General features: G+C 37.1%; 1 protein-coding gene across 10 annotated transcripts in view; it reads left to right on the top strand.

The window, feature by feature from the left end:
• The first annotated feature begins 2,559 nt into the window (after positions 1 to 2,559).
• Positions 2,560 to 22,808, top strand: part of ATP2B1 (ATPase plasma membrane Ca2+ transporting 1) — a 67,979-nt gene continuing 47,730 nt past the window's right edge. For all 10 annotated transcript variants that reach the window (XM_054664586.2, XM_054664583.2, XM_054664589.2 and 7 more), the window contains exons 1-2: positions 2,560 to 2,988; positions 16,237 to 16,434. In XM_054664586.2, coding sequence (XP_054520561.1) covers positions 2,781 to 2,988; positions 16,237 to 16,434 — 406 coding nt within the window. In that variant the 5' untranslated portion in view covers positions 2,560 to 2,780. The remainder of the gene's footprint in view (positions 2,989 to 16,236; positions 16,435 to 22,808) is intronic.

Genomic DNA, 22,808 nt, shown 5'->3' with positions numbered 1-22,808 from the left:
GGATAATAGGTTCCAGTCTTAGCTGTATTATGTATCCTTATTGTTGAGGAATTTAAAGGCATTCAGTTAATAACATTCTTTTCTCCTGTTTGAATTCTGTGAAGAGAAAAGACAGATTGGCACATAGGAATAAAAAAAAAACAGTTTTATTACTGATAAAAGCTGGAATGGATGACTTGGTTTTTGTGTGACAACAACGCTCTAGTATTGAACCCAGAACTAAGCAATTATTTACCTCTACTCCAGTAGGCTTTTAAACCTTGGGGTCTGCCCCTAAAAATTCAAACCAGAATACATGAGTCCTCCAGTTATCTGGCTCCCCAAAGAAGGCAGAGGTGAAGAAGCTACATATGTCTAGTTTCTCTAGGAAAATCTCCTATCAGGCAGGTCATTTCACGTCCATGGTGATTGATGGGATAGCAGGCCAGGAGTTGTTGAGGAAAATTCCTCTTTGTGGAAACCAGAGGACGGATGAACAAACATGCCCTCAACACACAGACTTATCTTAATTATTTTATTTGTTAAATAATAATCTATTTTAAGGTTAGTGTGATGTTCAGGCCAACAAATTCTGGATATAGAAACCTAAGGAGATTATCAAATAACCACCCTCTCCAGTTTTTCAAGTTGGATTATTATTATAATTGATGTGTGCGTAGGAGGGAACCCACTTTGCCTGGGAGATGAGTAAAATTGGTAATAATTAGACAAGCATAAGGATTTGTGAAGTGGGAGGAAGGAGGCAATGCAAGAAAATGTCTTGCAGAATCTATAACTGTCACATCTTTGCAAGTTTAACCTAAGGCAAGCAAACTTCTCACCCAGCCATCCTCAACTCACTCATATGAATTCTAAGTTTTTAGCCCATTCTCCAGTTCAGTCATTCTCACAAGTGTGCTCCCTAGACTGATAGCATCAGCATCACCCCAAAAATTATTAGAAATGCAGATTATTGAGCCCCACCTTAATCTGCCTGAATCTAAAGATGCTTGAGGTGTGGGGCCCAGCAATGTAACTGATTCTCTGGGTGATTCTGATATATGCTGAAGTATGAGGACCATACACCATGATGTACAGACATCTTCATAGCAATTTCATAGCTGAATATTTATTGCATTTGCCATTCTAATCTTTTCTAGTTCTAATCATCAAACATTTTAAAAATATTTTGGAGTGCAGGTAGATTGCTTGAGGTGGGAAGATGTGAAATCTGTAAAATGGAGCCAGACAGTCATGAGCAGTGGGACTGCATTTTCATCTTGTAGGTTTAGAGTTAGTGGCATGATGCCTATTTCAAAAACTAAATGTAGCAGCAAAATGCTTAGGGCATTGTATGTGTGAGACATTAGAATGAGGAAGAACCAAGGGGTTAATGATTATAATTTGCATAGAGGAACTTGAAGATAAGGAAGAAAAGGGGTTATATACAGAAGAGACTTTTCAAAGGTAGAATTAACTTAGTAACTGACTGAAGCCGGAAAGGATGGAATCAAAGATGATTTAAGATTCCTAGCCGAGGTGATAAGGATAATGGTGGTGGCAGAGCTATTTAATGAGTGAATGAGATGAGTCCATTGTTGGGCATGTTAACTTTGAGGTGATTGTATGGAGAGGAGAGCTTATCTTTAGGCAGATTAGTATAATAGGAGGACTTGAAAGTATGATGAAGAAATAAATGTAATGGATGTATTCATTCCTCAAACTTCTACTGAGTGTCTACCATGTGTCTGGTACAGTTCTAGGTTCTCAAGATGTAGTAATGGGCAAACTCTGCCCTCAGAACTAATACTGTAGATGGAGGGAAAAAAATAACATATTAACAAATGAACAAGATAAATTCAGGTAATAAGAAGACTGGGCAAGGACAACAAAAGAGTAGAGAATTTCTTTAGATAGGGGGTCAAAGGAAGACCTGAGGTGGTAACATGTGACAAATCATATAGAGTATAGTTTTTGCCGGCCAAAAGATTTTAGAGTCACAGAGTGGCCAATGAGAATTACAGGAAATAATATTAAAGGATCTGTTATGCTTTTTGTCCTTTCAGGGGCTATTCCATATGAAAGACTTGGAGAGAGAGATCCAAGTATAATGTTAAAAGGAACTTGGGCTTGGAGACAGTCCACCTCAGACATTTCAGCCATTTGTTAGCTGGGCAGAAAACTCACTTTCTTGAAGTCTGCTCTTATCAGTAGAAGAAGAAGGAGTAACACCTCATGGGATTAAATTGTAATGATTAAGTGAGAGAATGAATTTAAAACAACTAGCATAGTGCTTGGAACAATAACAGTAATACTGAGTGGATCATAAAATTCAGTCATGTGAAGTGCAGTTTTATTTAATAATGTAATCTAATGTCTTCTGATACACAGTTTTATTTAAAAGTTGTACTTTGATCTTTTATCATGCAAAGCACTTTAAAAGCACAAGACTGGAGTTCAAAAATATTTATATTATTAAATAATCTACTTTAGCTACTTGATGACATTTAGAAAATATGCTTACATGCATAATACTCTTAAGATAGATTTTATTAACTTTTAAATATTTTCTTCTTACAGATGTGTATATCTCATGATTGATACGGAGAAACTAGTCATGGGCCAAAGGTCAAGATACTTCTCTGGGAAATGTTGCTGCTGATGCTGCTTTACAAAGTCATACAATGAGTGTTTGGTTTAAGAAAGATTTTCATATTTAAAAGATTTTCATCTTGGAAATACATCAAGTGAAAATTAAATTCTTTTGGGAAACATTTTCCTTCTGATATATTATACTTGTAATGGGCGACATGGCAAACAACTCAGTTGCTTACAGTGGTGTGAAAAACTCTTTGAAGGAAGCTAATCATGATGGAGACTTTGGAATTACGCTCGCAGAGCTGCGGGCTCTCATGGAGCTCAGGTCCACAGATGCATTACGAAAAATACAGGAAAGCTATGGAGACGTCTATGGAATTTGCACCAAATTGAAAACATCTCCCAATGAAGGTGAGTTTTATTATGCTTGTTATTGGTTCTTTGTGCAAAGAGTTCTATATATTTGGCTTATAAATGAGCATGCTTATATTATCTTGGCGATTGTATGATTATGACATAATTATAGTGACATTAAAAATGGGTTAGTTATCAGATTAATACAGTTAAAGTATTTTTATATTAACACATAAATGTTGCAAATTAATTTATATGTTTTAGATTGGCGGGATGAAATATTTTGTTCCATTATATATACTACTGCTGCCTGTTTATGATAAAAAGATTGTCTTCCCTCTGAGCTGTAGAGGATGGAACCAGGCTTGGATGCCTCCCAGGGATTTGGTGGAAATAAACTCTCGGATCACTATCCTTCATTTTGCTGGGTGGCTTAAAATAGTTGTCACTCTCAGTAGTTGATTGAGTTGGTTTTAGCATATGAGGCTTAACCTAACCTTTAATAATTAGCTCAGGAGTTCCTAAAGCAAATGAAATAGAAGAGATGGAAGTTAGTTTTTCACCTAACAGACATTTCCTTTAATGAAACTAGTTTTTAGTCTTTGAATTATGTTGAATATTCCTGTGTTCACAGAAGCCTTTGGTTTCATAAATTTGTATTTGTGGCAGGTTTTCCTTTTGAGAATCAAAAAGGAGAATTCATTGTAACTTTCTGGCATTATGGTCTTTGAAATGATTTCAGAAGATTGCCTTTCATAAATTAATCAGATTAAACATAAAATAAAGGTTAGGACATTTCAGGAAAGCATTTCCAAATTCTAAAGGCAGGGATGGGAAGGGACACATATGAGGATGAATGGGGATTACAATTTATTTTATTAAGGATGAGAAATTATTAATGTAAAATTTTAAAGTATATTAGTATATATTCCAAAGCTAATTCTAGAGAAATTAAGCAAAACTATTTTTCTTAATATTTTTTCTGAAACATTTTATGCCATGCTATTGCTTAGATAATATATAATGTAATAGCAAAAAGTCTTTTCCAAAATTAAATAACTTTAAATTATATTTAAAAATTCTTTAAAACCTTTGTAACCTATGTAATTCATTGTGAATTGTTAATTATTTTAATGATAGGTAGTTACTTTGATTTCTCTGAAGTAGCATGATCTTGAGGAAGCCAGAGTCAGTATTCACACATGTCCCAACAGGGCTTCTTTAGACTATTTGGAATATATTCTTTGCCTGCAAGACCTGTTAACTCTTCAAGGTTTTCTGTATCTTTTCAAATTGGAACCACTAGAAACACCAGCTTCTTAGTTATACCTTAGATATGCTACACCATTTTGATGTAGTTGGGTTTGATTACTACAAGATTGATCCCAACTATTAATACATTAAAATGGTATTGCATATCTAAGGTATAACTAAGAGTATCAGGAACAGTTCCCATGGACTTGAATAGACAGTAATTTGACAAAATTGGTTGCATACTTAAGGTATAACTAAGAGTATCGGGAACAGTTCCCATGGACTTTAATAGACAGTAATTTGACAAAATTTGAAGCTTGTTCATTATGCAAACCGACTTTGAGATGTTATATAGCATCTTAGAGATTTGTACATTAGTATGCTATTCTCAGCTGGTAGATCTATTAATTCAGCTTAATCATTAAAAAATCTCATTGTTTTATCATCATCAAGTTGATAGGGGACACTAACATTAAGGAGCCCTCAATATAACAACATAGTTTGTTCATAAAAGCAATATTGAACTTTAGTTTCAAATCTTCACTCAATTGTACTTCCCCTAACCAGGTCCTTGCATTTCTCTATTAATCAAAGTTCTTGTCTTCTGATAACTGAATACCCCACCATTTGAGAATGAGAATGGCTTCTCATTTTTATAGACATGATTTCTCATGAGTTTGCACTACAGTTTCTTTCACGGTATTATTTGGAGCGGTGCCTTTTAAATTGGTTTAGTTAGTGAAGTTAAGTTAACTGAAAATTTTACCTCTAGTACAGTGGTTTTTAAAATTTGAGAAGGGGATAGTTATGTACCCTTTTGACAGTATGTTGGAAGCTATGGATAATCTCTAGAAATATCCACTTAGCACTCAAAATTCTATGTGAATTGTTGCTGCTTTGGGCTATTAGATAAATTCATGCATTATCCCCTCTTTAATTCGTAGACAGTTTTTGCTCATGTTCTTCCTAGTATTGTGAATTTAATATTTGCTAAAATTTGTATAAACTGTTGTCCTCACTGTTTATATATACACAATTTGTTTTTTTGAAATATTTTTAAAAGAATGTGAAGCAAGCCATTTTAAGCATTATACTTATATTTACAGTTGAAAATACAAATGAAAACAGCAGTGCAGTGGCTCGCACCTGTAATCCCAACACTTTGAAAGGCCAAGGCGGGAGGTTTTCTTGAACCTAGGAGTTTAGGACCAGCCTAGGCAATATAGCAAAACCCCATCTCTGCAAATAAAAACATTAACCACTGTGGTGGCACATGCGTCTCTGCTATTCAGAAGGCTGAGGCAGGAGGATCACTTGAGCCCAGGAGTTTGAGGCTGCAGTGAGCTATGATTGCACCACTGCACCTCAGCCTGGGTAACAGAGGGAGACCCTGTCTCAAAAATAAAAAAAACACAGCAGCAGCCTTCACAAGAATGTTATTTCCAAAGGAATATTCATAGTTTTAGTTTAACTTAGTGGAAATAATTCACTCAGAAGCATTTTGTCACTGATCAAGCATACAAATGGTAATAAATGAAACATGACCAGGAGTAAGCAATTAGGAGTTTGTACGTCCAAGGAAATGAACTAGACAGCAAGTACTCTTTCGTTAGAATACCCTGTTTATAGTCAGGGAAAGTGAGAATTAAAATGATTCTTCAAAGTACATGAATTTCAATTAGGTAAAACTGAAGTTGTCTTACCTGTCCCTTTAGTTCATTCATTTATTGATTCATTCATTGACATATACTTTCTTCAGACTTGGGATTTTGATTGTCCTGTGTTTTATATACTTCCTCTAAAAAAGGTGGTGGGGCCTGGCAGTTACCGGAAGGCAGTTGTTGGTGTATAATTAAATCATCACAATTTTAGAGACTTTATGTAAGAATATGTGCATCTTAGAATTGCTGAAATTTTGTAGTATTTATTAGTATCTGCCATGCAGTAGGCATTTTTCTAGGCCCTGGGTATACAGCCATGAATAAAACAAATATCTCTGCCTAATTTTCACACGTTCACATGGGGAGACAGTTCACAAGACAACTAGTAGTGTGTTGGCGATACATGTTTAAAAAAAATGAGTGGAGAAGGGAAATCAGAAATATTGGGGGTGTCAATATTGGATTTCTGTCAAGTATAAAGGAGCAACCCAAGACATTTCTTAAGCAAAACCATAAAAATGATAGGCTATCCTTATGATGGGTAACACTTTTTGTGCCATATTGGCTATTAGCACTTGAAAATATTAAAATAAGTTAATATTTTAACAAGTTTATCCTATTTTACAGCCAAAGAACCCTCAGGACAAAAAAGTTAAACAGTTTACCCAGAGTCTCACTCTGGCTCCAGTCTTATTCTGGCTTCAGAGACCATGCTTTAACCACTGCATTGTATGTTACCTGTTACAAAAGTTCAGTTCACATAGCTTGTAAAAGAGTTGCACTATGAAGAAAGAGGTAGCTGTGTTCCCTCTTCTCGATAGTAATTTTTGATAGGGAAAAAAAATTTTGGAATTACATGGTGAAAAAAATTTTGGTTTAAGGTTCTGCTTATCAATTTGTTCTTTATTTAAAAAACATACCCTGGCCAGGTATGGTGGCTCACACCTGTAATCCTAGCATTTTGGGAGGCTGAGGTGGGAGGATCGTTTGAACCCAGGAATTTGAGACCAGCCTGGGCAACATTAAAAAAGAAAAAAATGAGCCAGGAGTGGTGGCACATGCCTGTGGTCCCAGCTACTCAGGAGGCTGAGGTGGGAGGATCGCTTGAGTGTGGGAGGATCGCTTGAGTGTGGGAGGATCGCCTGAGTCAAGGCTGCAGTGATCCATGTGTGATCCCACAAAAGAATGAGACCCTGTCTCAAGAACAAAAAGAGTGCCCTATTCAAGAAATTGTATTTATGTGATTCCTGTTTGTCTTGCCCATTTATCACTTGTGTTCTAACAATATGTTTTGAAGAATATCATATGCATACTGGTCAATAGGAAGTGTTTTGACCAGATATAATTTTCATATTAAAAACTTCCCAGTGGTTCTGATTAACCATCCTAACTCCTAAAGAAATTGGAACTGTAAATTTCAAAGTGAACTGGAATTGAGGCTTGTAACTTCATATTTTTGGCTCCGTTAGAGAAAGCATCTGTCTTACAGTCCTCAGAATCCAAGAATGCACTTTTATACCAAAATAACCTGCTTATAACATCCTAACTGCATAAAATTACCTTCACAGTTTTTTTTTTCTTCTGTATCTTTGTTGTTTTCCTGCATTGACTTTCTTATTCATATTCTGAATCACATTCCTTGATCCTTATATTTTTACACTAGCTTTTGGTATATCTTTCATCTCATTGTGGTCCTATGTTATATTTTATACTGGATGGTAGACTTTTGGATAATAGGGTTTCTGGTATACAGGCCTCCAGCCCTAGGATCATGTTTGTTATTCAGAGTTCTACATTAAAAAAGGAATTCATTTTTATAAATGAATTCATAAAAATTAAAGGCAGGTGCCAAGTGGTATTCTGTAAGAGGCATGGCTTCATGGACTTGTAAAGGGCAAGAAAGCAAATGAGACACTAAGCTTTTAAGTGGTGGTTGCTGAAATTAGGTCCAGGAGTTTCTCCTGAGCTTTAGGTTTGAAAGCCCAAAACACACAAAACCCACAGTGTTTAACTGGTTGCTTGTCAGTCTCCCCCACCAAACTATGAGCTCTTTGAGGGCAAGTGGTAGGGAAAGGCATCCTGAGTCATTTCCCTTTGTATGCCTAGTGCACAGTGACGTAGTAGGCATTTGGGAAAGAATGTGTAAGTTTGACTTTAGAACAGTGTCTCTTAAATTTGCAGTTAGGGACGGGATTGCCTCCTCTTTTGAAATTGAGAAAATCATGAGAATATTAGATTGTTTCCCAAGAAGAATAAACATAAACATAAATTTTTATGTACTTTCTTGGTCTGCACATTTTCCGGTGTCCCTCACTTAGAAAAGTCAGTTTGGCTGCTGCTATAGGTCCACCATGATACAGACTGTGTTACTCCGTTTGCGCACTGCTATAAAGAAATACCTGAGGCAGGGTAATTTATAAAGAAAAGAGGTTTAATTGGCCTCATGGTTCTGCAAGGCTGTACAGGAAGCATGGCATCAGCATCTGCTTGGCTTCTGGTGAGTCCTCAGGGAGATTTTACTCATGGCAGAAGGTAAAGTGGAAGCAGGCACATCATATGGTGAGAGAGGGAGCAAGAGAAACAAGGGGGAGGTCCCAGACTCTTTTAAACAGCCAGATCTCATGTGAACTAACTGAGCAAGAACTCACTTATCACCAAGGGGATGGTGCTAAACTGTCCATGAGAAATCTTCCCCCATGATCTAATCACCTCCCACTAGACCCCACCTCCAACATTTGGAATCACATTTCAGCATGAAATTTGCAGGGAACAGACATCCAAACCATATTATTCCACCCCTGCCCCCACCAAATCTCGTGTCTTTCTCACATTTCAAAATACAATCATGCTTTCTCAACAGTGTCCCAAAGTTTTAACTAATACCAGTATTAATTCAAAAGTTCAAAGTCCAAAATCTCATCTGGAGATGAGTTCCTTCCATTTATGAGCCTGTGAGATCAAAAACAAGCTATTTACTCCACGATGCAGTTGTGGTACAGGCATTGGGTTTACCTTCCCATTTCAAAAGGGAAAAATCAGCCAAAAGAAAGGAGTGGTAGACCACACAAGTCTGAAACCCAACAGGACAGTCATTAGAGTTCCAAAACAATCTTCTTTGACTGCATATTCTGCATCTAGGGCACACTGATACAAAGGGCGAAGTCCCAAGACCTTGGGCAGCTCCGCCTCTGTGGCTTTATAAGGTAGGTGCAGCCCCTGTGGCTACTCTTAGGTTGTAGTTGAGTGATTGAGGCTTTCTAGGCTTAGGATGCAAACTGCCAGTGGCTCTACCGTTCTAGGATCTAGAAAACAATGGCCCCCTTCCCACAGCTCCACTAAGCAGTGCCCTTGTGGGGGGACTTTGTGGGGGCTCCAACCCTACAATTCCCCTTGGCACTGCCCTAGTGGAGTTTCACTATGGGGGCTCTGCCCCTAGGCAGGCTTCTCTTGTGGCACCAAGCCTTTCTGATATTTCCTTTGAAATCTAGGGGAAAACTGCCAAGCCTCCTCCACACTTGAATTCTGAGTATATGCAAATTTAATACCACATAGGAACTACCAAGGCTTATGGCTTGCACCCTCCAGAGCTGTGGCCCAAGCTGTTCCTGGGCCCGTTTGAGCAGAGGCTGGAGCCAGAGCAGCCAGGATGCAGGGAGCAGTCTCCTGAAGCTGAGCGGGACAGCTGCACCCTGGGCCTAGCCCTTGAAAGCATTCTTTCTGCCTAGGCTGCTGGGCCTGTGATGGGAGGGGCTGTCCCAAAGATCTCTGAAATGCCTTCGAGGCCTTTTTCTCCTTGCCTTATCTATTAGCACTCAGCTCTCTTTTAGTCATGCTAATCTCTCTAGAAAGTGATTGCACCACAGCCCACTTGTTTTCCTTCTCTACCACAGGGTCAGGCTGCACATTTTCCAGACTTTACCCTCTGCTTTGCTTTTAATTATAAGTTCCAACTTCAGGTCATTCCTTTGCTCCTGCTAATAGTAGGCTGTTAGAATCAGCCATGCCAGTTCTTGAATGTTTTGCTGCTGAGAACCGTCTTGTGCTAGATACCCTAGGTAATTACTCTTAAGTTCAAACTTCCACAGATCCCTCAGGCATGGACACAATACAGCCAAGTTCTTTGCTAAGGCCTAACAAGGGTGACCCTTGTTCCAGTTCCCAGTAAGTTTCTCATTTCCATCTGAGAACTTGTCAGCTTGGACTTCAGTGTTTATATCTCTATCAGCATTTTGGTCAGAACCATTTAACCAGTCTTTAAGAAGTTTCCAGACTTTCCCTCATTTCCCTGTCTTCTTCTAAGCCCTCCAAACTCTTCCAGCCTCTGCCTGTTACCCAGCTACAAAGCCGCTTCCACTTTTTAAGGTATCTTTATAGCAGTGCCCCATACCTCAGTACCAATTTTCTGTGTGTGTTCATTTTTGTGTTGTTATAAAGAAATACTTGAGACTGGGTAATTTATAAAGAAAAGAGATTTAATGGGCTCACAATTCTGCGGGCTATACAGGTAGCATGGCACTGGCATCTGCCTGGCTTCTAGGGATGTCTCAGAGTGCTTTTACTCATGGCAGAAGGTGAAGCAGGAGCAGGCACGTTACATGATGAGAGCGAGAGTGAGAGAAGGAGGAGTTCCCAGACTCTTAACCAGATCTGGCATGAACTACTGAGCAAGAACTCTCTTATTACCAAGGGGATGATGCTGAACCATTCATGAAGGATTTGCCCCCATGATCCAATTACCCCACTAGACCCCACCTCCAACATTTGTAATCACATTTCAACGTGAGATTTGGAAGGGATAAACATCCTTACCATATCACAGACATACATACATGTACATGTAATATAAACACATACAGACACACATATACATATGATATATACATAAATACAAAACTTCTAGTACAGAATTTGATAAGACTGTAGTATGTGCTGTGTGTTAGCTGTGATTGTCGGTTAAATCTACATCCAACATTCCAGTAAATTCCCCCCACTTTATTCCTAAATTGGGACATAATTTTATTAGTGCCCGCAATTGGGATGCTACATTTTCTTGTAAAACATTAAGGTCTTAATGTAAGTGACATTTTATTTGATTGTATGTTCTTTTCAAATATAAAGACAGTACTTCTGAGCTGTTATCTACTCATAGATCAAATATAGACTTTTATTTCTCCAAACAATGATGGAGTCAGACCCCAAAAGCATGTAATTCTGAGGCTACTTTTGATGTGTTTTGGTTATATTTTCTCTTTGTGAAGTTAACTGGGCCATAAGAAGATCAATTCCATGCATGACCTTGGCCTCATTGCCACTACACTACAATTAACTGAGCCAATTAGGCAGAAGAGTTCTCATTATATTTTCTTATAAGTTATTCCTAGTAATTTGATATCATTATTTATATTTTTAAAACTAGGACCAGTAATTTCTTTGCCAGTTCCACCAGCTTAGCTATATCTCATACTTTACTTTCTCCCTCCTTACAGTAGAAGCCTCCTCCTGCATCTGTATTAGACAAACATTGCAGCCCTGAATTGCATGGCCTCTGGCCCCTTCGAAGGCTTACCTGTGGTATTACCCTTCATCTCCTGTATCATCAGTGTTGTCTTCTCCACTTGATCATTGTCATTAAGTCACTTGTCTTAATGTCTGTCACCTACTTTTAAAAAACAAAATGCAAATAAAACCCATTTGAACTCATCTTCACTGATTTATTTCTGCCCACTGGATCACACTCTTGGAAAAAGTTAGCTATGCTTACTGTTGCCACTTGCTCATTCCCACTGTCCGTTCAGCTCTTTTCTAATCAGACTTTCTTCCACACCATTGCACTGGAATATTCCTTACAAGGTCATCAGCCTCTATCTAGTGAAAGAAAAGTGTTCCATTCTCTGGTCTGTTACTCATCCTTTTAACATCATTTGTCATGGTCAGCCAAATCATCTTTTTAAAACCTCTTTTCGTCTCTGGGCTTCTGTGGTACTACCTGAACATGTTTTGTTTTGTTCCCCCCTCCCCTGCCTTCCTTGCCTCCCTCACTGGCTGTTTCTTCTTAGGTGCCTTGGGCTCCTCTTGCCCTATTTGAACATCAGTGTTGGGTGCTCCAACGCTGTAGCCTCAGCCTAGCTCCCTTCTTGTCTACTTTAACTTTCTGAGAGCTCTCATTGGGCTTGTGGCTCCAGAATCATCTGTGTATTGATGACTCTGGCTCAGACTTCTCCTTGAGTTCTCAATATGGATAGCCAGCTGTCTACTAGACACCTACACTTGTTTTGTTTAAATCTATGAAACAGAACCATTAACTCCTCCCTCCCCTTTCCTCCTAATTCTTCAATTCTCAAAATTGCCTGTCTTGGAATATGACTACCATCCACCCACTTAAGTGCTTGAAGACCCCTCCCCCTCGCAAACAAAAACAAAAACAAAAACATTCTTTCCCTTTCATCCTACATCCTGTCCTTAAGTACGTTGTCTGATCTCCTTCCAAAATACCTGGCAAATCCACTTATCCCCTTCTGCCTCCACTTCTAAAACCCAAATTCAAGCACCATCATCTATACTTTATAAGCAGCAACCGCCCAACTGGTCTTTTTCCTTCAATCTTGCTCTCTTCAATTTCCTTCAGATAGCAATTTATGTGATTTTTCTAAAATGCAGGTTAGTTACCACTACTCTGCTTTAATTGTTTTCATTGCACTTTAAGGTGAGAATGCCATTCTCCTCTCCCTAGCCCCCGTGTTCTTACCTTTGGCCACTTTTTCCATTTTGACCCTCTCTTCTTTCCTCCAGGGTCACTGGGTTTTACTACAGTGGCTTTGCTTCTGGCTAGTAAATCTTCTAATCTTGTTTTGATCTCTGGGCCTTTGTATTTGCTTTTGCTGCTGGGAATGTTCTGCTCGAAAGTCTTCTCACCCTTGACCCCTGGAAGTTCAGACAGAAGCCAAATGTTAGCTCCTTAGAAAGGCTAATGTAGCCCACTAAGAGAGTTCTATTGGCCCTTTTTTATTGTCTTCATTGTACTTGTCTGTAGTTATTTTAATTGTCTACTGTCTACCTCCAGGATAGTATAAAACTTATTGAATGTTCTTGTTCACACTGACTCCTCAGCATGTAGAACAGTCCCTAGAAGTAGTAAATATTCAGTAAATATGTATTGGGAAACAGACTGTTGTTACAAAACTGTTCGTTTTATTATATTTAGATTGTGTAAGTTTATTAATAGAAATTAATTGTCCCCAAAATTGAATTAATAACTATAGTGTTCAGTCAGCTTATAATTTGTGTTCCACTTATTTAACTTAAGAGATGCCCTGTTTATGATTTATGAACTGTGTATACCTTCTGTTTTGGTTCTTCAAAAACAACCTTGTAAGTTTGGCCAACTGATATTAGTGCCCTCCCTTGACCCCCAAAGAGTTAAGTAACTTGCACAAGATTTCAGTAGGTGAACTGGAACCTAGGTCTTCTACTTCCTATACCAGATAGTTTTATTGGTATAGTGTCCTAGGTGTGTGCTTTTGTGTGTGTTAGTAGTTTAGAGGAATTATAATAGCATTTAAGACCTTTACTTCCCATATACTCTCCAAGATACGTTTTAAAGCTATCTTTAGCTCTGTGGCTGTTCTTTTCAGTGGTAACATAAAATATTGGTCCCTGTTATAACCAATATGTTAAGATTTGGCCAATTATTTTTTAGTGGTGATAATTATCAGGTGTTACAGGTATGTCATATGTATGCAATTAATGGTAGTCTTTGTACAGTGTGAGTTAGGCTGATATAACCACTGTCTCCATTTTTTTTTTCTTTTTGCTGGTAAGAGCATTCAAACACAAGACAAGACAAACCTACGCATAGACTAATCTCATCCTTATTACTGCAGTCCATTGCTGCCTTGCTTTCTATTGACTCTGTCTTAAAGATTAGAGCTCTTTGGAAGCTTTCAACTGATAAGTCTTTCTTTTTTTCTTTTTTTTTCTTTTTTTTTTCCAACTGAGAAATCTAAAATACTTTCCGTATTGCCCAGTATGGACCCTGTTATAGTTGCAAGTGAGATCATTTTCTGAAATCTTTGAATCTTGTTGAATCCTTCAATGAAGTAAATAATTACTTTAAAGCTATATGTTCATTTCTCATTATTTATTCTAATGTATTTATATTCCCTCTTCTACTCTTTGCCTGCCTGAGCAGTGAGATTAATAGTTAAAGCACTTAAAGCTGAGAGCCTTACAGTAATCTACTGTTTTCCTGTCTTCCTCCTTTGATGTTCTCTTGGAATAGGCTCTTGCCAAAAAAGCAAATTGAAGTTAGGTTTAATATGAGAAGTCAAAAATGATGTTATCCTGGTTATCTCTGCCTTCTTCTCTAGCATTCTTTTTCTTTCTTTCTTTCTTTCTTTTCGGAAACAGAGTCTTGCTCTATCCCCCAGGCTGGAGTTCAGTGGCGTGATCTTGGCTCACTGCAACCTCAGCCTCCTGGGTTCAAGTGATTCTCATGCCTCAGCCTCCTAAGTAGCTGGGATTACAGGAACCCACCACCATACCCGGTTAATTTTTGTGTTTTTAGTAGAAATGAGATTTTACCATGTTGGGCAGGCTGGTCTTGAACTCCTGACCTCAGGTGATCTGCCTGCCTTGGCCTCCCGACCTCAGGTGATCTGCCTGCCTCGGCCTCCCAACCTCAGGTGATCTGCCTGCCTTGGCCTCCCAAAGTGTTGGGATTATAGGCATGAGCCACTGTGCCCGGCTTCTCTTGCATTCTTAAACAGACAAGGAAAAATATCATTTGTCACTGCTGTCTGTACTGTTACACTCCCACAATAATGTACATGTGTACACACTTTGCATTAACTAATTGGGATATATGTGGGTTTGACAGGATCAACAAGGTTAAAGACTTACTTGGTAGGGTGAAGGAATGGCAAAATGGATGTTCATCCAACTAGCTCTGTCTTAACCTCCTCATATCTTTCTAATTCCATACTCCAGACAATAAATGTTACATCCTACAGTATACCTCCTACAGTATACCTTTTACCTTAAGTGACAATAGGTACATTCAATAGCACCACCTATTACTTCTAAGAAAGATCATCCTAAGTATCCTGTTATATCAATCGAAGTATAACAGAGACATTTTAGTAGAGAAGCTTTTAGAGCTTGTGTTAGATTAACTTTTCACTGTTACTCAGCAAATGAGAGTAAAAAATCAGACTTTCACAGTTGTCCAGGGTGCAATAACTAAACCAAATCTGTATCTATATCTATATAACTGAACCAAATATATATATATGTGTGTATATATGTGTGTGTGTGTATATATACATATATACGTATATACATATATACACATATACACACATATATACATATATACATACACATACATATATACATACATATATACATATACACGTGTATATACATATACACGTGTATATACATATATGTGTATATATATACGTATGTATACATATGTGTATATATATACGTATGTATACATATGTGTGTATATATATACGTATGTATACATATGTGTATATATATACGTATGTATACATATGTGTATATATATACGTATGTATACATATGTGTATATATATACGTATGTATACATATGTGTATATATATACGTATGTATACATATGTGTATATGTGTGTGTGTGTGTATGTATCTTTATATATAAACTTCCCAGTTTTGTGGGGGCAATATCCTCAGGTCAGGGAAATGTTTAACTCCAATATGAAAACCATCAGACTGTCACAACAGTTCTGATTGCTAACATCTACAAGATGGTATAAGATAGTACGATCAGAAATAAGCAGTTCTGGCCAGGCATGGTGGCTCACATTTGTAATCCCAGCACTTTGGGAGGCTGAGGCAGGTGCATCACCTTAGGTCAGGAGTTCAAGACCAGCCTGACCAACATGGTGAAACCCTGTCACTACTAAAGATACAAAAATTAGCCGGGTGTGGTGGCATGCACCTATAGTCCCAGCTACTCGAGAAGGTGAGGTAGGAGAATCACTTGAACCTGGGAGGCAGAGGTTGCAGTGAGCCGAGATTGTGCCACTGCACGCCAACCTGGGTGACAGAGCAAGACTCTGTCTCAAAAAAACAAGCAAAATAAAAAACAAAAAACAAAACTAAGCAGTTGGGAAAGTGAAAATTCTTAGTGCAGTCCTAACTTATCTACTTAAAGTGTTCTTTTAAAGACCTGCACATGTTTTTCAGTGATTTAAATTCTGTACACTTAAAGCATGAAAGTAAACATTTTGGTAGGGTCTTAGGAATTACAATCTAGAGTGATGAGTTGAGGTATTTTGAATAAAACTATATATTTTCATTTGTAAGAAGTAAAACTGTTCACTGAAATTTGTTTCTTTTTATTAGGTTTAAGTGGAAACCCTGCAGATTTAGAAAGAAGAGAAGCAGTGTTTGGAAAGAATTTTATACCTCCTAAAAAGCCAAAAACCTTTCTTCAATTAGTATGGGAAGCATTACAAGATGTCACTTTAATTATATTAGAAATTGCAGCCATAGTATCATTGGGCCTTTCTTTTTATCAGCCTCCAGAAGGGGATAATGCACGTAAGTAAATGGGGGGAAAAAAGACATGTCTGATGCTAGTTCAGCTAATTCATTTAGTTAATGCACAATAATAATAGCTGGCCAGCATTTATTGATGTTTGCTATGTGCTAGGCACTGTTCTAAGTACCTTAAATATATTATCTCACATAACTTTCACAGTAACCCTATGAATTAGATTGTGTTACCTCCCTTTTACAATGAGGCACAGAGGTTAAATAACCTACCCATATATGCTTACTATGTGTCTGGCACAGACCTATGCCATGTATATGACATGGTCTTTGCTATCACAGTTTTTAAGTTTTTTTAGAACACTATACTGTGAAACAATTTCAGTTTTTAGTTTTTGGTTTCTTTTGGAAAATGTCATTATGAAAGCAAAATTCTGTTCTCTTCCCAAATTCATTACTTGTCAAGTTCTTAAAGTGTTTTGCTATGTACACCATTTGGATAATTTCCTTGCCATTATGGAAAATGTCCTTGCCATATTACTATAGGTAGAACATCCCTAATATGAAAATCCGAAATACTTTGAAATTCAAAATTTTCGAGTGCCGACATGATGCCACAAGTGGAAAAATTCCACACATAAGTACTTACCACAAATTTTGTCTCATATACAAGATTATTTTTTAAATATTGTATAAAATTACTTTTAGGCTGTGTGTATAAGGTGTATATGAAACATAAATTGATGTTTGGACTTGGGTCCCATCCCCAAGATATCTGATTTTATATATATGCACATATTCCCAAATCTGAAAAAATTAAAACATTTTTGGCCCCAAGCATTTCAGAAAAGGGATACTCAATCTGTACAGAGTATCCTAACCAATAGAGAAATACATTATAGCGTGGTAGATTTGCTTTAACTTGTGGCTACAAATGTTTTTTTCTCCTATCTTTCCCTTTCTCTTTTAAATTTCTTTATCTGCCTTTTAAAAAATTTGTTTAAAATTAATAGTTCTGCTGGTAGATTCTGTAACTGGTAGGAAATCTAGCATGCATTTTGGTTACTATATTTAAGTAGCTGTAATATAAAACAAACCAGTAGTATTTTATGTATCAAAAGGCTGATTCACCAAAATATTTTTGTGAAAGCTTCATTCCTATACCCTTTCGAGTTGTGAAGAGATACTTGCTAACTCTAAAAGTTGGATAAGGTAATTATGTTAGTCTGTTTGCATTGCTGTATAAGAATACCTGAGACTGGCTAACTTATAAGAAAAGGTTCTGCAGGCTGTACAGGAAACGTGGTGCCAGCATCTGCTTCTGGTGAGGGCCTCAGAAAGCTTATAGTCATGGCAGAAGGCGAAGCAGGAGCAGGCAGAACACATGGAGAGAGAGGGAGCAAGAGGTGGCCTGGAGGGGCCAGGATTTTTCAAGGACCTGCTCTTGTGTGAAGTAGTCACCATGGGGAGGGCACCAAGCCATTCATGAGGGTTCCACCCCCATGATCCAAACACCTCCCCTTAGGCCCTGCTTTCAACACTAGGGATCATATTTCAGCATGAGATTTGGAGGGGAAAAACATCCAAACTCTATCAATAATTATGTAATTATTTATAAGATGTACCTAGGCTCACGTAAGACTGTATTCTTTCTCTTTAAAGAAATTTGGACACAGCATAAACCAGTTTATCTGAGATTGGTATAGATTAAGGTTTCTTAGAAGCAGCACGACTGACATATTGAGCGGCAAAATTATTTGTCACAATATTCATTCTGTACCCCACCCCCAGTGAGGCAACCAAAAACGTCTCCAGATTTTGCTGTGTGTCCCATAGGGGGCAAAGTTGCCTCTGGTTGAAAATCACTATAGATAAGGAGAGGCTTAGACAATATTCTTGTCACTGTTGAGCTAAATTATTTTTTAAACTTTTATTTATTTTTGCTAAATAAGTAGTACCTGTTTTACTGTTTAAAAAAAAATAATGGGGGTGGGCAAAGACAGTCCAAAGGAAATAATATTCACTGGAAATCCCACTTCTTAGAGATTCCTGCTAACCCTTTTATGTATATATCCTTTAAGATTTTAAATATGTATCCGTGTGTCTATGTGTCTATGAGCACTAATATATGTAAAGGTATGATGGTGCATAGATACATGTGTTTATCTGAAAAGGGGAGTATATCATCTTCAGCAACATACAGCTGAATTTTTGTCAGTTTTCCACCTGTCTAGCTGTCACTATCAAATATTGGGTATTGGTTTTCTAGAATTGAGTTAGCAGATTAATAAAAGCTTTTTACTTTGAACATTTTAGTTTTCTTAGAAAACAAAAGAAAAAATACTTTCAAGAAGTGGAGTTTATTACCAGCAAGGTCCAGGACAAATCTTTTTGGAATTCAAACTGCTTCCTTTGTAAGATGTAGTGACAGGTCCTTTCCTAAATTTGTTAAAGGAGATACAGGTATTAAAATCCAACTGAGAAGATAATCTAGAGCTGTCGGTGTTGTAAGGCCCTTTTAAAAGAGTCAGAGTTCACTAGAAGTTCTTAATGAAACATATAAAGATTTTTTTGCTCCATGGTGAAAAGTTATTTAGTATTTGCATTTTTTATTTTTTATTTTTATTATATATATAAAATAAAATATGTATATTGAGACAGATATATATATAAAATATATAGAGAGAGACTATATATATATTGAGACAGAGTCTCACTGTGTCGCCCAGGCTGGAGTGCAGTGGCACTATCTCGGCTCACTGCAACCTCCATCTCCAAGGTTCAAGCGATTCTGCTGCCTCAGCCTCCTGAGTAGCTGGGACTATAGGCATGCGCCACCATGCCTGGCTAATTTTTGTATTTTTAGTAGACACGGGGTTTCACCATGTTGTCCAGGCTGGTCTCAAACCCCTGACCTCAGTTAATCTGCCCGCCTCGGCCTCCCAAAGTGCTCAGATTACAGGCGTGAGCCACTGTGCCCAGCCTTGCATTTTTTAAAATCATTATTAATACACTACATGTATCTTTTTGTCTCGTTACATCTCAACACTGAGGTGTGGTAACTTGCTTAAAAGGAATCTATTTGTAAATCTACAGCCATAGAAATCTAAATGATCAAAATGTCTTCCTAATATTACTTGATGTGAAAATATATGCTATAGCCCAAACCATAAATAAATCTATAGTTACTGGTATCTGCACTTAACAGGAGTTCTCAAACTTGTTGGTCTCGAGACCTCTTTAAACTCTTCAAGTATTGAGGACTCCAAAGAGCTTTTGATTATGTGAATTATTCCTATAAATATTTAGTATATTCTAAATTAAAATGGAAAATTTTTTGAATATTAATGTGTTCTCACCACAAAAGTAACTATATGAGGTGATGGATATGTTAACTGATTGTGGCAATCTTTTCACAGCATATACATATATCAAAATATTTTGCTGTATATCCTAAATATATGCAGTTTTATCAATCATACTGCAGTAAAGCTGGACAAAATATTTATCAGTGCATTTTTAAATAATAATCTATTGTATATTCACATAGATAGCATTTTGATGAAAAATGTTCCCCCAATAATGAATTTTTAAATGAAATAAAGAGTGGTGTCATATCTCTTTAATGCCCAGCTTAATTGAAGATAGCTCGGTTCTCCTGTCTGCTTCTGTATTTATTATGTCACATTATCACATGCAGTGTAATCTTTGGAAAATTATGTTACACATTAATGAAATATGAGACCAATAATTATGTCTTCAAATTATTAAAATAGGAATCCCTCTCAGGTTTCACGACAGCACTTTGAGAACTACTTCTCTGTACTGTTAATGTACAAACTTGGTACATCACCCAATGAATAGCTCAACTAGGAGGTTTTAAAATGGAATATTTGCCTTGTGGTAGAGAGTATTGACTGAATTTAGATTGTGCATGTCTCTCAGTTGAATATATTTACAAGAGAATACCTTTGATAATACAGGTTTTTATTATTATATTTGAGCTTGGACTTTACTGAAAACATTGTTAAAATTCTTTATATATTTATACATATATATAACTGTAAGCTGTAGTCATTTTGTAACTTTGATCCTTTTTCCCCTATAACTTCTCTAAAAATTTGTAATCATTGTCAGTAGGAAAGGATTTATATTTTGTACTATTTCAAGATTATTTTGGTCTTATCTGTATGATGTAGAGTAGAACTATATATGAAATGATATATGTCATTAATTTGCTTCAAGTTCTCTTTTGAAATATTCAGTAGTTTAGTGATGGATATCCATGTCAGATTCAGAGCTGAAAATTGTATAATTGTCCATAATTCTTTCCCCTCCTTAACCTCTGTTGTGTTGGTCTTTAAACTTTTTTGGTTATTTACTCTATCAGGAAAAAAATGAGCACATACCTCCAAATGATGCATTTATTAATTATATTTATAACTATATAATTTGTATATTTTCAGCATATAGAAAAAGTAGAAATTGAAAGTAAAAGATAAAGCTGGGCACAGTGGCTCATGCCTGTAATCCCAGCACTTTGGGAGGCTGAGGTGGGAGGATTGCTTGAGGCCAGGAGTTCGAGGCCAATCTGGGCAATGTGGCGAGATCCCATCTCTACAGAAAATTTTAAAATGAGCTGGGTGTGGTGGCATGCGCCTTGTGGTCTAAGCTACTTGGGAGGCTGAGGTAGGAAGATTGCTTGAGCATGCAGTGAGCCACATTGGCACCACTGCACTCCAGCCTGAGCAACAAAGTGAGACTCTGTCTCAAAAAAATAAATAAATAAATAAAATTTAATGTTTGCTTTCTTCTTGTAGCCATAAAACATTATTGTTAACCTGATTTAGGTCTAAGTTTAATTTCAGAAGTTGGCTTTAATGTCTCGCAGCTAAAAGAAACACAACATTATATAAATCCAAGTGGGAAAAGTGTAGTTACTAAATCATACTCATTTTCATGATACCTACCCACCAGTTATGCAAAGGTATTTGTTAAAATATGACTGGTAAATTCCATTGTCTGATGTCAATCTGTTGTTTTTATATGCTGTTATAAAGTATTGCATTTTTTGTGTAATAAATGACATCAAAACCCAGTAAAATGCTTCACTTGGATAATATGTTAGCTGTGTTTCCAAGTTGGTGAAAGTGGTCAGCATGGTGTTCTATCATCTGATTCTGAGTCCAGAGTTGCTCTAATTCAGAGTTAATCTCCTGTCTTCCGGCTAGAGGGAGGAATGGAGCGGGGAGAGTCATTCTTACAGCCTTGACTGTTAAACAGAATGTAAATCATAAAATCACTTTAACTGGTTATTATACACAATGACACATGGTGATTTCTTGAGCTTGAAAATAATTAAAATAGAAATTCTGGTATTTGGGTTGGAGGGGGTTCTGTTGGATTATCCTGCTTGTACCTCACAGTTGAATCCTGCTGGTGGTTCTCAGGATATTTTTTGTAACTGTTCACGTCAAGTCTTCCATTTCATCCCCAATTGATCTTACTTCATTCCCTGTCTTCCCTCCCAGATTGCTTTTTAGTCAGCACCCTCACACCTCAGATTTTTTCTTCAGTCTGTACTCACCATGCTAGAACACGCTTTAGTCATTTCTAGTGTCATTTATTTACTCATTCTTTTCTTCTGAATAATCCTCCTGCTTTGTCTGTTTGAGAGAACCAATGGCTTTCAGACATTTCAATTCAATTCAAAAAGAAATAACTTCACATAGCAACCCAGAAGCCTGTATTCCTTCATGCGAATTTATAAGTAATCAGCGTTTCAGGAAATAATACTTATCCTTACTACATACATATCCTTTCTATTTTGTTTTGTTCCATTTTTCAGAATGCTGGTCATGAGCCACTGAATTGATTTTGGACTCACAACTAGATTACAGCCCGAAGTCAAAAAGCACTGTTCTGTTATTCTTCACCATTATTGACTATAGAGTTTTGGCTCATTCTCTCCCCCCTCCCCACCTCCCACCCCACATCCTTTTCTGATCTCTATTCTGCCATTTGTACTGATTTTAATCTCTCCCTGGATTTTTTTTTTCTTAGATGGCTGGTTCTCTACCAATATTTGGTAGCTCAAATGTCATGCATACCTCAATGGGGCCTTCTCTGCTCACTGAACCTCAGTTATCCCTCTTTTTTCATTTAATAGCACATCACTATGTTTTTCTTCATGGCACTTGTCAATATGTGAAATTAATTATTTGTGTATTATTATCTGAATTCTTCATATACCGTCCCCAGTCTGAGTATGGATTCCATGAGGAGAGAGAGCTTGTGTGTCTTACTCACTACTGTATTTCTAGCCCCTAAAATAGTGTCTGGCACCTAGCATGTGCTTAAATGGTTGGAATAACAAGTAGCAGTTTGCTTAACTTTTCATGTTATAAAAGCCAAGTTTTGAT

Source organism: Pan troglodytes, chromosome 10 (assembly GCF_028858775.2).
Source record: "Pan troglodytes isolate AG18354 chromosome 10, NHGRI_mPanTro3-v2.0_pri, whole genome shotgun sequence".
NCBI lineage: Eukaryota > Metazoa > Chordata > Mammalia > Primates > Hominidae > Pan > Pan troglodytes.
Note: the sequence above shows the minus strand (reverse complement) of the source record. Positions and strands in the feature narration are given on the sequence as shown.